This window comes from Anoplophora glabripennis, unplaced genomic scaffold (assembly GCF_000390285.2).
Source record: "Anoplophora glabripennis isolate ALB-LARVAE unplaced genomic scaffold, Agla_2.0 scaffold606, whole genome shotgun sequence".
NCBI classification, from domain to species: domain Eukaryota; kingdom Metazoa; phylum Arthropoda; class Insecta; order Coleoptera; family Cerambycidae; genus Anoplophora; species Anoplophora glabripennis.
The window spans coordinates 230,559-247,628 of NW_019416913.1; the positions used below are offsets into that span (position 1 = coordinate 230,559).

Sequence of the window (17,070 nt, forward strand, 5' to 3'; positions counted from 1 at the left end):
GAAGTTCTTCATGAATTAATTCACGAATTTATTGGTAAACAGTGTGGTTTTACACTGCTACAGACTTTGTCAAGTTTTTTGACGCATGAATCAGTTCTACCAACGAATCAAAGAAGCAAATAAATTTCAAAAATGTCACCTTTCCACTCATAATTGTAGTGATACAACAGCGGTACCGTTTTGACACATATTATATAAATATTAGTGTTTGTAAGTAACAAATCAGTAAAAACAATGCAAAACTAGTACGACGCCACACAATTATTTACATATTCCAATAACATAACCTCATTACTGATCTAAGGGTGGAAATCTGTTGGGTTGGTACTTCTGAACTTCACGAAGAAATAAATTGACGAAAATTAGAACATGCTCTAATTCGTCAAGAACTTGATGAACAAATTCATGAAGTTATTTGATAGCAGATTTGGTGCATTCCATGGGCGAAGTTAAGTCATCCCTCCATCAAAGCCCTAATATGAAAAAATGTATATATTTTTTTCATTTTATTTTTGTGTATGTATCAAAGTAAGGTAAGCATATTTTTCTATCAATCCATAAATATTAAAAGTAAATGAAAAAAACATTTTTTTTTTCAGTCAAATAATTTTATTTTAAAAGTTATTCAAATAAATTCTTCCAGAATATCGTCTAGAATCAGGGATTTTGAAATGTCACTTTCAATGTTAGCAAGTGCTAAAGAACTGAATCTGTCTTGACCCACGGTTGACCTTAAAATTTGGAAATGTGTATTTTCTGACAACATATGTAATATCGGATATACTAATATTTTCGTCCCGTTTCCTGACACAGTTCTCTATTACGATCGTTTCCGCCTTTAAAACCTCTTTATCAATTCCGACTTCTGTTGGGCAGTGACGCCGACTTGGCTTCGATTGAAATAACTTTCAAGTATGAAGTTATTAAATTATACAATTTTTTTTGTCAAAAAAATATGTTTTTTATTTTCTGTTCTGATGTGTATGTGTAATACTGTTTTTGGGGGGGCTAATTCGGATTTTGGGGGGGCTTAGCCCCCCCTTAACTTCGCCCATGTGCATTACACTTATCCAATTTCTTGATGAAGCGTCTTCATGAATTAATTGATCAATAAATTGTCAATGTAAAACAGCTATAATGAATAAGTTGTGTGGATGAACTTGTATGTATGTAAAAATGAAATACAAAGAGATCAACTACTGACCAAAATAATTTTGGATCTAAAATTAAATAATTTGTAAAGAATATAAAGACAATAAATACTCATATTATTTAAGACAATAATTCAGTTGTATTATTTGATTTTTCATAAAAAAAAATTTTTAGCTTAAATATAATTCTATTTATACATACACAGTGTTTTATTTATAAACATCCATGTTTACCCAACTTTTTATCCGTCTGTAGAAACTCAGATGTATAAATTTTACCTTACAACCTTAAGTAGTCAATTTTGTATCAAACTATGATTTTGTTTCAGGTTGCTTTCTACGAAATATTGAATGGCTTATGGGTAAGAAATGGTTTACAAATAAAAGGCCAAGCTATGACGTACATTCAATGTAATTTTTGCAATTCTATGGTGGATGCCGACCTTTACTTACTACAAATCTGCGCCACCAGAATAGCGACTGATAATTTCCTAAATACCGTTATTGAAAAGTAAGTAAACTAAACATTGCCTTTCTTGACTTTATAATCAAACTGAAATTTGAAAAATATTAATTTTCTTACTCTATTGATTTTAAATGACAATCCTCTTTTGCCTAACATATGAAATTATAAATTCGTAACGTGTGGCAATATCTATGCAGGGTCGCTGATGTGTATGGAAACGGTCGATTATCTCTTAAAGTAAGATAGCTATCGAGAAATCATAAGACAAACGTTTTAGGTTTTTTTTTAAATCTATTACAATAAAGAAAAATTAAGTATACAGAATCAGTCAAAAAGTCATGAAAATTGCTTTTTCTTTAATGGAACATCCTGTATATTATTCCATATTTCAATTATTGTCGAAATTTTAAACAAAATTCATAAAGCACATCATTTACCTAAATTAACTTTTTGAGATACTTCTCGAACTTTGAAAGTAACTTTTTACTACTCTCAAATTTATATAAGAAAAAAGGCCCCAAATTATGAATATTTATTTTGAAAATAACAAAGAAAATTACAGAAAATAAAAAAGCATACTAGTTCGGGGTTGATAAAAATACATGAAACGAAAAAAAATATTTTTTTAATGAATATTCTGAATATTTTTAATTTTATGAAAACAATAGTTATGTCAGAATAAAAAAAGAGAGAAAATAAGTTTTAATAAAAAAACAAATATTTTCTTTGGAATTTTATTTTATAAGGCGCTCAAAGTATTTACCATTTACCTCCTGATAGTAATGAATTCGCTGAACAAAATTTTATAGTGAATCTAAAATGGTGTTGGGAGGAACAGTGGAAATGCCATGCTTTATCCTTTCCATTTATCAGGAAAAGTTTTTTTATGTGGATATGATTTTTCCCATTTGTAAATTTTTTGAATGGAGTATCGATGATGTTATGATTTAATGTACCCTGTTCTGTCGAATTTATTGGATTTTCCACCACATCTAACATGACATTCAAAGAATTTTCTTCATTTCTAACTTTTACTGGTCTTCCACTTTTTCGTCGATCTGTAAGACCTCCACTTTCATGAAAACGCTACAATGTTTTTGAAACCGTTGTTTTAGAAATACATTCCATTCCCGATCGGGATTCAATTCATGAAAAATATCCACTATCCACTTCGTCACAACTTTGTGGTTTGACAGATTTAAAAAAATTCTTGTAAATTAAACAGTAGGTTTTCCAAAATGCAATTTTTTTTATTGATCTTGGAAACCTGAGCAGCTGAACCGGTCCGAGATCCCAGTACTTACATCACCAAATTGGCCCATACGATACTCACAACCATGAAAAAACAAAAAGGGACAATTGAGAGTGCATTCCCTAAATACGTGTAAGCGTCGGCTTTTATAGGTACCTAAAATTAAGAGCGTCTTAGCTAATCCAAAAAGTTGTATAACTACTATTGAATGAGTACAGCTGCATACTGGCACTCTGTAAAATCCAGCTCCACACTTGTCTTGTTTGTGTTCAAAATAACGCATGTATGGGTAAAAAAAAGTTTGCATTCAATATTTGGACATACACAAATGATTTTCCATCTTGAGTCGGTAAATCAACAATCAAATGTGGAGCTGGGATAAAAAAAAAACATCTTTCATTTCAACTGCAAGCATGTCACTGGCGTTATAACCCTGTAACTTTTTTAATAAAAGTTTTCAGACTCATGTTCATGAAACATTTTGTTTAAAATAACATGTCTTTATATTATGTTAGTTTGACAGCATATTTTAGAAAAATCCCTTATATACTATTTCGATAAATTCTATTTTAGACTGGGCGAATTTAGCATACCTATATTTTTTCAAGTCATATTCAGAAGGTATACATCACAATTAGTAATGGGCAAAAACTCGAATATTTTTTCAACAATTTCTCTCTTAATGAAAACGGCGCGGGAAAACGAACGGAAGCCTTATGACGTCACTCCACTTATTAGTGGCCAGCCCACATAGGTACTTGGCTTGTACCACATACATCACATAATATCTCTAGCTATGGAAGCAGATAAAATTATACAAAGTTAAACTATAAAATCCTCAAAACATTACAAATATTGATAATGGTCCCTGGTGTAAGAAGCGAATCAGCGCCTTTATGTAAATTGTTTAAAAGAAGAAAAAGAAACTTTTTTAAGTTAATATTTTTGTTGTCATATCATTTGGCTAAGTAAGTAATGACATTCGTGTATAAGTTAAAGTGAAATATTCACATAAATAATGATGAAATTAACATCAGTTATGATCTATTATGATCTATATTTATGATGCAAGAATGAGATATGTAAATGTGTTCTTATTTATATTTTATTTTTCAATTTACCCCAGGTAAAAGACTTAAAAAAAAGTAAAGTAAAAGTAATAATCAAAATGTTTTTCCGAATACAACACTATTAGATACATACTTATTAGTTACAAAAATAATATTTTAAAACGGGTAAATACCAAGCGCAAATAACTATCGCATTGTGGTTTGTGGTAATTTGTGGTACAAGAAGAGGATAAGTGACATGGAACTTGTCCTGATCTTCCACTTCTCTTATACTTTACATTATATTAAGCTCACATTTTCCATATTTGCGTCAGACGAAAAGAGTACATACTACATTTTTAAATCTATGAGTATATTTGCAGAAATATAATTTTTCAAAAAAAATGTTCTTATCCCCTTTTTGCACTGGAGTCAGTTGAAGTTGTGTGATGTAGTGATGCATATTTTTTACTTATCTGCATTTTACCATGTACGATTTTTGATTAGATAAAAATAGTTCAATCTAAATAACTCTTGACTGCTCCATTTGGGGCAAATGTTTATTTGAATAATTTTTAAATTTTTTAACATGTAGAAAAATACTAATAATCGAAAAAAAAAACAAAAACTACCACAGATAAGTAACTTAAGACAATAATAGCTAGTAGAGCATTGAGCTGTGGGGTCGAACTAGTTGAGTGGTGTGACGTCGCAAATGCTCGTCATATATTAGAAATTATTTATCACGGTTAGTATTAAAGATATCAACTTGATTTTTTTCGCCATATATTTAGAGGGTTAAGTGCTTACAGAAACTGTAAAATTTAATTAAGACTGAGTGAGCCCATTGAACATTTTACATTTTTATTACACCATTTTTTATTAATGTGAATATTTTTCTTCAAGGTTTCATGTTAAAGAGTGGATGAGTTTAGCACCTTATCAGGCACCTCAAAATGCATACCTAGAAGGAGAACATGATACACCAATGTTAGAAAGTTTCTTAACTTTTTTGGCAACCTTAATCAGTGTACGAACAAATTTAGGTAAAGAATCTTTGATTTTCTATTTAACTTATCCTAGTAATAATTTTATTTTAATAAAAAAATAAAACATTTATAGGAATATGGTATTCATCACAGTCTCTCTACTGCAATATAAAATCAGTCCATTTACATTCTTCTGCTATTAACGTATTACTTTAAATTTAAAATACAAATAACTTTATTTTTTCTACAATTCCTGTAAGATGTTTAAAATGCACATGAGAAGGACCTTTACATAATTTACCATTTGTAAAGTTATTTATATATCCACTATATATTTGTTTAGGCTTGTCGGAAACAGCTTTGAATCGTTTAGAAATGGTGACTCTTCTATGTATGGGTGACAAGACACATTCTCAACTTATGGAACTCATGCCTGAGAGGTGTGGTACTTCCCAAAGTCGTGATTTCGAATCTCTGTTAGCCGAAGTGGCAGATTATAGAGCACCAGCTCTAGAAGCTAGTGGTAACATGCAGCAGGGGATGTATGTACCCAAGCCTTTAATTTGGGAAAATCAATATGACCCAATTCACGTTTTACTCAGAGCGGTGCATAGAAGAGATTTCCAGACTTCTATGGATAGATATACAGAATAGTAAGTAAAATGAACTAAAAGTCTTTGTCATGAAAGAAGGAGGGATGGAGACTGTATACTTACGAGCTGCCCATAATAAGTTTGTCAATGATTTTCATTAAAAGTTAATAACTAATTATATGACCATTGTGTGATATTGGAAAATTAGCACATGAAAAATGTGCTTACAATTAGTTTTGAATTATTGTCAACTAAAAAGAACTTTATATCTTAAATATAATTTTTATAAATGAAGTAATGTTTTGTTTCCAGTCGCTACAGTATTTTATATATATATATAAGAGAAGTGTCGTATCTGGCTACAGGTTATTCAACTAATAACACTGTGCAACAACCAAAATCGGAATGGGATGAAACCAAAAGAAAATGAAAGTTGACGCTCTCCATAACAAAACCCTCATGTGTTTTTTCTAGTTCAGTGATCGTTTTTTTTTTACACGCATTTGAAGTTTGTGATTTTGGAGGGCTGTGTAGCAAGTGAAAATCATTAAAAATTTCATAAAATAATGCTTATTTATTTTTATTATCCTAGAAAGTTGTAATATTTTACTGTTTTTGGGGTCGAGGAATCCATTTTTGCTATTTATTTTTACATGAAACTAACGCTAGATGGCGCTGTCATACAAATTTTGCTATTTTTTCTAGATTTTCATAGAAAAAACGATTTTTTTACTTTTTTTGAGGCTAAAAAATCAATTTCTGATGTTGGCTGTATTGTAAAATATATTTATAATAATATTACAAAGTATATTTTATTGTTATCAGTACGCTACTATTACGTAGTCTGAAACTCTGACTCGGCGAAGTGTGATTTTTTTTATTATTTCATTAAAGACCAACATTTTAAGCAAAACTAAGCTGTTTAACAGACATGCGAACACGTACTTGTTATTGTATTTTATTTATTTAGATCTCTGTTTCAGAATTTTTACGTTTTGCATATTTATTTATCCATTTATTCATACTAATGTTTAAGCATTTACGTTGGTCTCTATTTGTACACACACATACAGGTAGACAGAAGATGATGCTTGGGCATTTTTACTTTTGTTTTTTGGAAAGATACATACACACATACGTATGGCACATATTGTTTAGTCAAGTAGCTTAAGCAAAATTATGAAAGAAAGAGACGAGTCATTGTGATCATAACTGTTAAAAGCGACGGTTGTTTCATTTAAAAGCGCCTTCCTACATTATTTTTTATTAATTTTTGTATATTGGTACCAAATTTTTTCGTGTGTTATATTTTGCACAAACATAACAATAAAATTTTAAATCCTGCAAACATTCATTCATTTTGAACTAAGATATATGTTATTCGTATCCAAAATACAAAAATTAATAAAAAATAATGTAGGAAGACGCTTTTAAATGAAACAACCGTCGCTTTTAACAGTTACGATCACAATGACTCGTCTCTTTCTTTCATAATTTTGCTTAAGCTATGTGACTAAACAATATGTGACAAACGTATGTGTGTATCTTTCCGAAAAACAAAAGTAAAAATGCCCAAGCATCTTCTTCTGTCTAACTGTATGTGTGTGTACAAATAGAGACAAACGTAAATGCTTAAACATTAGTATGTATAAATGTATAAATAAATATGCAAAACGTATAAATTCTGAAACAGAGATCTAAATAAATAAAATACAATAACAAGTACGTGTTCGCATGTCTGTTAAACAGCTTAGTTTTGCTTAAAATGTTGGTCTTTAATGAAATAATAAAAAAAATCACACTTCGCCGAGTCAGAGTTTCAGACTACGTAATAGTAGCGTACTGATAACAATAAAATGTACTTTGTAATATTATTATAAATATATTTTACAATACAGCCAACATCAGAAATTGATTTTTTAGCCTCAAAAAAAGTAAAAAAAATCGTTTTTTCTATGAAAATCTAGAAAAAATTGCAAAATTTGTACGACAGCGCCATCTAGCGTTAGTTTCATGTAAAAATAAATAGCAAAAATGGATTCCTCGACCCCAAAAACAGTAAAATACTACAACTTTCTAGGATAATAAAAATAAATAAGCATTATTTTATGAAATTTTTAATGATTTTCACTTGCTACACAGCCCTCCAAAATCACAAACTTCAAATACGTGTAAAAAAAATGATCACCGAACTAGGAAGAACCCATGAGGGTTTTGTTATGGAGAGCGTCAACTTTCATTTTCTTTTGGTTTCATCCCATTCCGATTGTGAAAGTTCAATTTTGTGCCACAGTGTAATTGATAATTCAACTAATTGTCCACAATATTCAAATATGTTGCTTATTTGCAGATTTTATGGCATAAAAGTATATTTACTCACTCCAAATTCTCTCATATGATTTCAAAACAGCAGGTATGTTTTTCAAAATTAAATTGATGCGGTATAAATTTATTATAATTAATAGTTGTCATCTCATTTATTTAGTTTTATTGAAGTTTCCGGTTAAATAATAAATACATATTTTTAAAATTTATGATAGATTTCTGCAATGATATAAAATGATTAGAAGGAAAAGCGGACTTTATACGAGGCATATCCACAAAGAAAGTACTCAATTTTTAAAAAATCGAAATGGCAATATTTATTAAAAATTTACACATTCAAAAAGGTACATCAAACACTATTTTTTTTAACATAATGGCCTTCAACCTCAATGCACTTTGTGAACCGAGGGATGAGCTTTCCGATACTGTCAAATAAATTTACCACCCCCCCTCTCGGGCCCATTGTTTACCCATAAACACTTTCAGAGAAGGTAAAAGATGAAAATCAGAAGGTGCTAGGTCAGGGCTGTGAGCGGGGTGGCTGATGATGTTCCAACCGAATGAATCCAAGAGTTGCTTTGTGGCATTGGCTGTGTGGGGACTTGCATTGTCATGCAACAAGCACATTTCCTTTGTTAACATTCCTCTTCTTTCGTTCCGTATTGCACTCCGTAGTGTTTTCTGGGTTTCACAGTACCCCGCAGTATTGTTTCCCCCTGGGGATAAAAGTCAATGAGGAGAATCCTTTTACGGTTCCAAAATACAGCTGCCATGATTTTTTTTCGGGCTGAAACAATGGTTTTGAACTTTTTCACTGATAGATGTCACCACTGCATTAATTATCTTTTTGTCTCAGGGGTGTAATAGGCCACCCACGTTTTGTTGACAGTCACAATACAGACAAGAAATTGTTCTCTTTCCAGTTTGAATCCCTCGAGAAATTAGTTACAATTGAGAGACGTCCGCTCCTTTGTTCATCATGAACATTTGTTCTGCCAACTTTAACTTGTAGACATTAGTACAATTCGTCACACCATCCCCATCAACAGTTTTAATTTCGTTAAAAATCTGGAACAGCACCTTTTCTCAGCAAGGAAAGTACTCTTACTTTTGTGAATATGCCTTGTAGTTCAACAGATTTTACGGTCAATTGCTAATAGTAGAGTTCACCCTCTGTCTCTTTATTGATCATTGTGTGTACCAACTAAACTAAAGTAAATTTAATTTTTTACATTGGAATTATTAGTGCAAGACAAGCGAATAAGCTAAAACCTGGTATAAGTCCTTGGCCTCCATTCAGGACTCCAGCTGACTGCTCTGAAGCCTATGAAGATCCTCGACAAATATTAAAATCCAGGGTTTTCCATGCAGCAGTTTTAGTTATTCTATATAAGGCTGTGAAGGGACATGTATCAGAGCATGTTATGGCACTTGTAATGTTTTTATTGGAGCAAGCAGTTATTATTTCTCAGCAAGATGATAATAAGGTAAATATTATTTAATTAAATGCTAACCCTTTATGCAGTTTATTAGATCAAAAAGAAATTTTTATTCAAAAGAACACTCCAGTAAAATTCCAAAGTTAAACAATTTGTAACATGCAAGTATTTTCAATTATTTTTAATAACTCAATTCAATTCAATTTTAATAACTTCAATTACTTTTAACAACCTATCTCTGTTGCCAAATATTTAAGCATAATTATGTAAAGTAACAAATGGGATTGTTACCATTTCTTGTTTTCATGGTATTTTTTCAAAGGGCTTGCCTAAAATATTTAACAAACAATTCATCATTGCTGATGATGATGATGATTCATTGATTGTCACTTAAAATTTTGTGCTAAAAAGAGGTACAGAATATTTCATTTTGGAATTAGCAAATGGAAAACATAATTTTTGAGAATTTGTGCATTAGAATGGTTTTTCTAGCAGCTGTACAATCGATTCCATGATCCTGATAGGCATAAACAATTTCAACTTACTATCCGTTAGTAGTTGCTATTAAATCTTTTAAATCAGTTGTGGTTAGACGTTCTGCTAATAGTTGACTTGACACAGTTCTGCTTTTTGCCTAGATATCTTACGAATAAAGAAATATTATACATTTTCCATTTTATAGATATTCTTTATAAAATTGTTGAGTTGAACATTGCAAAATAAGTCCTCGGAAATTAAATAACATGAAATAAAAAAAAATGGTCCGAAGTAAATACTTTTTCATGAAGCATTAGCACATACTACATTTTACGTATACAACCCAATGTCCTTGTAAAATGTCTTACTTTTTTATAAAAAAGATGTGTTTTTGTAGAATACCAAGATGTGCTCTGCAGCTCCACAAACTCATAATCAACTTAATGATATGGACCTGACAAACTGGTTTACTGCTGACTCCTTATTTGACAATCTCAGAACAGTTGTTGGGAGAGTCATTTTAACACCGGAGTCTGATTTTTCACCTATTACTTATAGTTCTGATAGTAAGTACTTTTTTAATCTTTCTGAATTTTGTAACGAGAGACAAGTTAATTTCAATATTTTCTGTAAATGTTTAAAAAAAAGTTAATCGTAATCGCAAATTTCTTTTGAAAATTTAAGATATGTTTTGGCAAAGTATAGCTTTAATGTCGATTAATCCTCCAATTTTATTTTATTCTCTTGCCTATCTTTTTTCTATCCTTATATATTACCTTAAACACATGTTAATACAGGGTTCATAGTGACCTAGAAAACCGGGAATACCGGGAAAAGTCAGGGAATTAATTATTCTTCATAAAAAACCTGGAATAGTCAGGGAATTTTAAAAGGATTCACGAAAGTCAGGGAATTTAATGTTTGCAACTGGAAATTTTGTGAAAACTGGTTCTGGGTTCTTGAAAAAGAAAACTATTTGTGATTTTGAAACTTTCATAAGAGGTTCTTTGGGTATAAAAAAGATTATGGAGTTGAATTTAGAAAAAGTGTAATACATAAACACCAATTAGTATGTAAAAATGACCCGCAAGTGACCTGAATTTTCTTTTATAAGTAAGGGAAAACCTGGAAAAGTCAGGGAATTCTATATTAATTTTGAACTATGAACCCTGTAATATATGTTTAAGTATTTTCTAGCTACTTATTGTAATTGATTCAGTTTGGCTATAAATAAACATTTTTTTCTACAAAACTGTTAAAAGTGGGCTTTTTAATTGTCATTTTTGATGTTAAAAATGTCATTTTTTGACACGCATGTTAAAAGTAAGTTACTTACTAGTGTTAAAAGTACTGGTTGCTACGAAAATTTTGATTCATAAACACTGCGATCTGTGTGGTATTTTTTGATTTCTTATTTTTATTGAGTTTAAAGTTCTTCCGATTGTTTTGTAGAAAAAATAGTGTATGATATACATGTTAAAAGTGATTTTATTTTTTTCGTGAAGTTAAAAAACTCGTACGCTCGTTTTTTAATCATCTTCACTCACAAAATAAAATGCCACTTTTAACACTTGTATCATAAATAAATATTTTGGACAAAATATTTTTTGTAAAAATAGAATCTATGTACTGTGTATGTCCAATGACCTTTTATTAGATTATGATATTAACGTACAAAGCTGTTATTACATGCCTGTGATAAATAATTATTTCATATGTGATATATCTATTGTTTTTATTTTTATCAAAGGCTAATAATTATTACTAGCTTTGAGTTGTAATGTTGTAATATATTATAATTTGAAGTATAATACTATACGGTTTGTTATTTTGAGCATAATAGAATTTATTTGGATATATTACATTTTGTCGATAACATCTAGCATATTAAAAAATAGTCAAGGTTGTTGCGTAATGGTTATTTTCATTCTATTGTATACAGGATGTCCTGAAATTAGCCTCCAATATTTTACCACCATATCCTATAGAAAAAGTATAAAAACATAGGCGGAGAAATGCCTCTAAGAGTGCTACAGCCCCATAAATGTTAACTGTGGAAAGTTGTTTTTTTCCAGATATCTCCAATGCCACTACACAAATAAAACAGTGAAATTTCGAACTGAGTATTTGGTGAATCTAATGTTTGAAAAATAATTTCTAAATTTTGGTCAGTGGCAACAAACTGGGGAGGCTTGTTAATAAATATTGCTCCAATTTTCATATGCGGACTTTTCAACTATTTCATCAAATATAAATTTTGCAGTGAAAAAGTATTCTCTTTTTATTTCAATTCATCATTGTGAAGTAAAAGTGATTTAAAAATTATGTTACATGCAGACTGGGAGCATGTGCCTTTTTGAAAGGGAAAATGGAGGTATTTCAGTGGTTATGTTTGTAGAAAACTTTTTTCATATTTTTGGTATTAGAACGAGATGATAAATTATTATAGATTAATTTTGGGATGCCCTATATATTTGAATGCTTTATCACAGCACATGTAATATTTTGTTTTTTTCCATTTATTTATCGTGTATTTTGTGACCTCTGAAAAAATTTTAAAAAATGTTAAAATAAACCCTTGTGCCAAAAGGATTAGTCAAGGGTTATTTTTGTGAAAAAAGTTTTGCCTAACCAAAAATCTATAATTGAAAGAAGCAGACTAATACAAAATACAAAAAAATCAATAAACAGTGAAAATGGGTTATAACGACCTTCAAGAGGCCGTTTGTTTGCGGTTGTTATAACCGATAGACGTAATAAGGAATTACATATACATATTTTATTCAAAATTTTTACTGAAAAAATAAGAAAATTAGAATACAAGTCTTTAAATATGTAAAATGTATTGTTTTGTGTACAGAAGATCTCGCGTGCTTAATTTTCAGTTAATTGTTTTTGAATCCTTCCAAATTGTTGAAATCGTAAAATGTGACACGCCACATTCTTTGCTATGTTTGCATTAGTTTCTCCGTTTTCTAGTCTCCATATAATATAACTGCATCTAGATAAGTCGTAATTTGTCCCAAACGTACTAACTGTTGTCAAAAGCGTGAATGCCGGCGGGGCAGGCGGAAGAGCGATGCATTGGTTTTAAGGTTATATGTCACCATTGGTCGTTATAGCCGATAGATTCTATGGCAAATGTATATAAAAACGCATAGCTAAATTCGCGATGTCATTGTAAACGGTGTCTTAGTAAACGATATTTTTAATGTGGTATTTATATAAGATTTAATCGGGACTTCCAAATTCCATCGTTATGTCCAATATGTCGTATAAAGCAATGTCATTATAACCAATTTTCACTGTATGTCTCACACTTTAAAAAGTTGTTAACATCATATGATATCTCTAACTGTGGAAACAAGCAAGAACAAATAAATTTGAACAGTCAAAAATAATTAAAAATAGTAACATATAAGTTTAAAAGAATTTTTTAAAGTGTGCAATATATATAGCAATGTGTTTTCTATATTTTGTATTTGTTTGCTTTTTTTCAGGGTAAGATTTTTGGTTAGACAAAATTTGAAGATTTTTAATCGAATAGTGTACAGCCACTATCAACTTGTGGCATGGTAGACTATCGATTCTGAATGAAAATTAAAGTTGTTATTATAAATACCCAAAATTTGCCAATAAATTAGAACCAGTTCCATGGGCATAGCTGCAAGCTAAGACCTAAAAAAAAGGCACGCACTTCAAAACCTAAAAATTTTGTTTCATTCTAAAAAAAAGGTCACGCAATCAGCAACCTACCGATATAAAATTTCAAAACCTAAACACTTTTTGAAACTTGCAACATGCAGCAACATTAATTTATTGAAGCTAAGAAATTTTCAAAAAAATTTCTCATTACACACATCGATATAAAATTGCCAATATCTTGATGAATTTGTTGGGTGAAAAATTGGTAAATGTGAAGCAGGTTTAAAGAAATGTCAGCGAGAAAGATATATGGGAACCCTTCTAACTCTTGACATTGCGCATGATTTATGGTTTGTTGACACTGTCAGATCTATGATCACAACCGACAAAAAGAGACAGTTTGTTACTTAAGACTTTGGCATACAGAACACGGTTTGTCACGGCCGGCAACGATTGCGGGTCTTCATGGTGGTTAGCAATCTAGTGATGTACTCTATATGGTATTCGGTGTGGCAGACCATGTTGTGTGTGCTAAAGCTTCTAAACTATTATAATATGATAATAAATGTAATAAGTAACAATAAAAAATACATAAATAATCTGATGTGACTGTCAGTCATAATGCTTGCTGGATCCTGATGACCCACTGATGTTAAAATTTATGTGTAAATTTCAGCTTTACTATAACTTAACTGATACTTAGTTTATTTAAATAAAGGATAACTGACATTCAAAATTTTATAGGTGATCTTGAATGGGAAGGCTCCGAAGTAGACACTGAAATGCCAGATATTACCATGGATGATACCAAAATGTTAATGTTGGGTGAGGGCTCGTCTAATTGGGATAGTAATCAAGAACAATCTGCTAGTACAGATTTAATGGTGTTCAGAGGTCAACAAGATCAGGATTCTCCTGCTATGGAGACCACTCCTACGGGTTCCGTTCTGGCTTTGCCTTCATCCACATCTGTTCCTATGGAAGTGGAAAGAATTATGAGTGTTGCACTCCCTGCATACATTTCTGTAAACCATCATGGTAATTATTTTATATATTTCTATTAATTTTCTAAGAAAATTTTTCATTCCTTCTTTCCCTTATACCGAATTATGAATTTTCATAGTAGTAACAATGATGTTCGTGTTCCTTTAAAGCTATTATTGAACTAGTTAATTTTTTTTTTTCAATTACATTTAATTTTTATTAATTTAATTTGTTTAAATTCAGAAATCACAAAGCCATTGTTAACCCTTTCACTGATCCAGACGTATATATTCGCTAAAAATTTATAGGGCTCAAACTGCTCCAGACGGATAAATTCGCATGAATAGTTAAATTGGATCAGGCTGCTCAAACCGTATATATTCGCAACCGTGCGCATAGTGACTCGGTTATTGGTAAGGCGAATTTTTGCGGGCGAGCTTATACCGATTGTGACAAATATTTTTATGGAAAGAGGTACTGGTAATAGTACCAAGATTGTTCATGTTTCTTTCAGTTTCTATTTAGTACATATACTGTATTTTATTCAAAATAAAATCGTAAAATTTATCGTAAATCGTAATTTAACACATCATAATGTAAAACTATTAAGTGGTCTAACTGCTCCAGACGTATATATTCGCACGCGATAAACAATCGCGCACGGCGCGGTAGCTACGTTCAGACGTATTGCGCAGCGAAAGGGTTAATAATAGATCTTTTTTACTCGTCTCAACTTCACCTTTAATTTGTAATGAATAAATTACACACCGTTAGAGGTGTATTACATGATATTTCTTTTGTACCTAATATTTTCCGAGTGGTACCATGTTAAATTAAATCAATATTAAAAAAATTGTTATTATTGTTTTTGATTGAATCATCTTGTGCAAAAAATAGCTAATGTTTCTTCAACATTACTTCTAGTGTACCTACGTGTGGAATTACTGTTATAACATAAATATGAGGGCTGATTCAAAAGTAAAGTTCCTCTATTTTTTAGGAATAGAAAACATTGTTTATTTTCATAGCAATTTACTTGGTTGTAAAGCTTAAACATTGAGCTATTTTTTTAACATAGTCTCCATTTCTATCCAAGTATTTTTAGATGGTGTTCCAACTGACTTCATCGTCGGTCCGGAAGCGTAGTTCCTTCAATTTTGGGAACAAGTGATAATCACTAGGAGCTAGCTCCGGACTATAGGGGTGGTGGGAAATGACAGTCTAACGAAATCTTTTCAGTAGGTCATGGGTTTGACGAGAGACGTGAGGTTGAGCATTATCGTGAAGAAGCATGACTCCTTTGCTCAGTTTTCCTCTCCGACGGTGCTGAGTTTCATTAGTGTGCCACAATACCTGTCTGAGTTTATCGTCCCTCCAAGAGGTAGAAAATAGATGAACAAGATCCCTTTACTGTCCCAAAACACATTAGCCATCACTTTGCCAGCAGACTCCGTTTGTTTAAACTTTTTTGGCTTAGGCGCCATTCACATGATTATTGTTTTGTTTCGGGTGTGAAATGAAGCGCCTACGTTTTGTCACCCGTAACAATTGAGTCCAATAATTCCTTTTTCTTGTCTCGACATTGTTGAAGAAATTGTCGGCACAATCGACACGCGGCCGCTTGTAGTCTTCTGTGAGCATTTACGGGACCCACCGCGTACCCAATTTTTCAGACAAAATTTTCTGAACTCAGCTAGCGGAAATCTCAGAAACCCGAAGAGCCAGTTCACTGATGGTTATCTTTCGATCTTTGAACGGTAGCCTCTCGACCTTTTCGGCAGTCTCATCTGGACCGTCTTCTGCTCTAGTCTTCATCATGAATGTTCATGCGACAATAATGAACTCCCTAAATGATTTGCGGACGTGTTGCATAGATATACACTTTTCACCATAACTTACATGAATATCTATAGGTAGAACCCCATTCGCGTTTAAAAACCATATAACTGCACGGGTTTCATACTTGGCTATAGCGGGTGTCAGGAGTTCCTTCGCGGACAACTGCCAGGCCAACACTAAATGGCAGAGACAAGCGAGGAGTATTGGGAGTGAGAGTGGGGGAGCTGCTGCACACGAGAGTGTTGCCAGATTTTGCCTAACACCTCTCCTTGCGGATCTACCGCTTTAGGAACCTTACTTTTGAATGAATCCTCATATAAATAGGTACTAATAAATTAATTAACTCCTAATCCATCAATAGGTTATTCTTGCTTTCTCTCATAATTTTAGGAAATATAAATTTTGCTTTACAAATAAGCTATAGCCATCTGCGTTGCAATAAATTTAATGATTTTCACATTAATTAATTTTTAAAAAAAAGGACACTTGTGAATTAATATAGGCAGACAAAAGATAAGTTCCAGTAATTTTTATTATGTGGCATTTCTAGGGATTTCCCTTTTGTTCTTCATCTCTTCATTACTTTCTTTTTTTTTTAAGAAAATTGAAATAGACATATCAAATATCAATTTTTAATTTATCTATTACCTTTTTTTAAGCTTCTTCTAGTTCAGCCGAGCCTCCTGCCTTGCCCTCTCCAGCACAATTGCCAGCTCTTACAGCAGGTAATGAAATTGGTAGAGCGGTAATTTGGTCACGGCCGGGTCCTTCTAGTAAAGAATTAGTCCCCTCTACATCTCAAAATCACAGAAAATCCTATCCTTATAGACGAAGGCAAACGGTAGAAGTAAGTGAAAATTA

General features: G+C 31.6%; 1 protein-coding gene across 2 annotated transcripts in view; it reads left to right on the forward strand.

Moving 5' to 3' along the window:
- LOC108911533 (E3 ubiquitin-protein ligase Ubr3) overlaps positions 1 to 17,070 on the forward strand; it is a 209,319-nt gene that overhangs the window by 166,419 nt on the left and 25,830 nt on the right. For both annotated transcript variants that reach the window (XM_023455676.1, XM_023455677.1), the window contains 7 exons: positions 1,481 to 1,662; positions 4,825 to 4,964; positions 5,251 to 5,560; positions 9,072 to 9,312; positions 10,139 to 10,307; positions 14,131 to 14,424; positions 16,869 to 17,056. In XM_023455676.1, the coding sequence (XP_023311444.1) occupies positions 1,481 to 1,662; positions 4,825 to 4,964; positions 5,251 to 5,560; positions 9,072 to 9,312; positions 10,139 to 10,307; positions 14,131 to 14,424; positions 16,869 to 17,056 (1,524 nt within the window). The remainder of the gene's footprint in view (positions 1 to 1,480; positions 1,663 to 4,824; positions 4,965 to 5,250; positions 5,561 to 9,071; positions 9,313 to 10,138; positions 10,308 to 14,130; positions 14,425 to 16,868; positions 17,057 to 17,070) is intronic.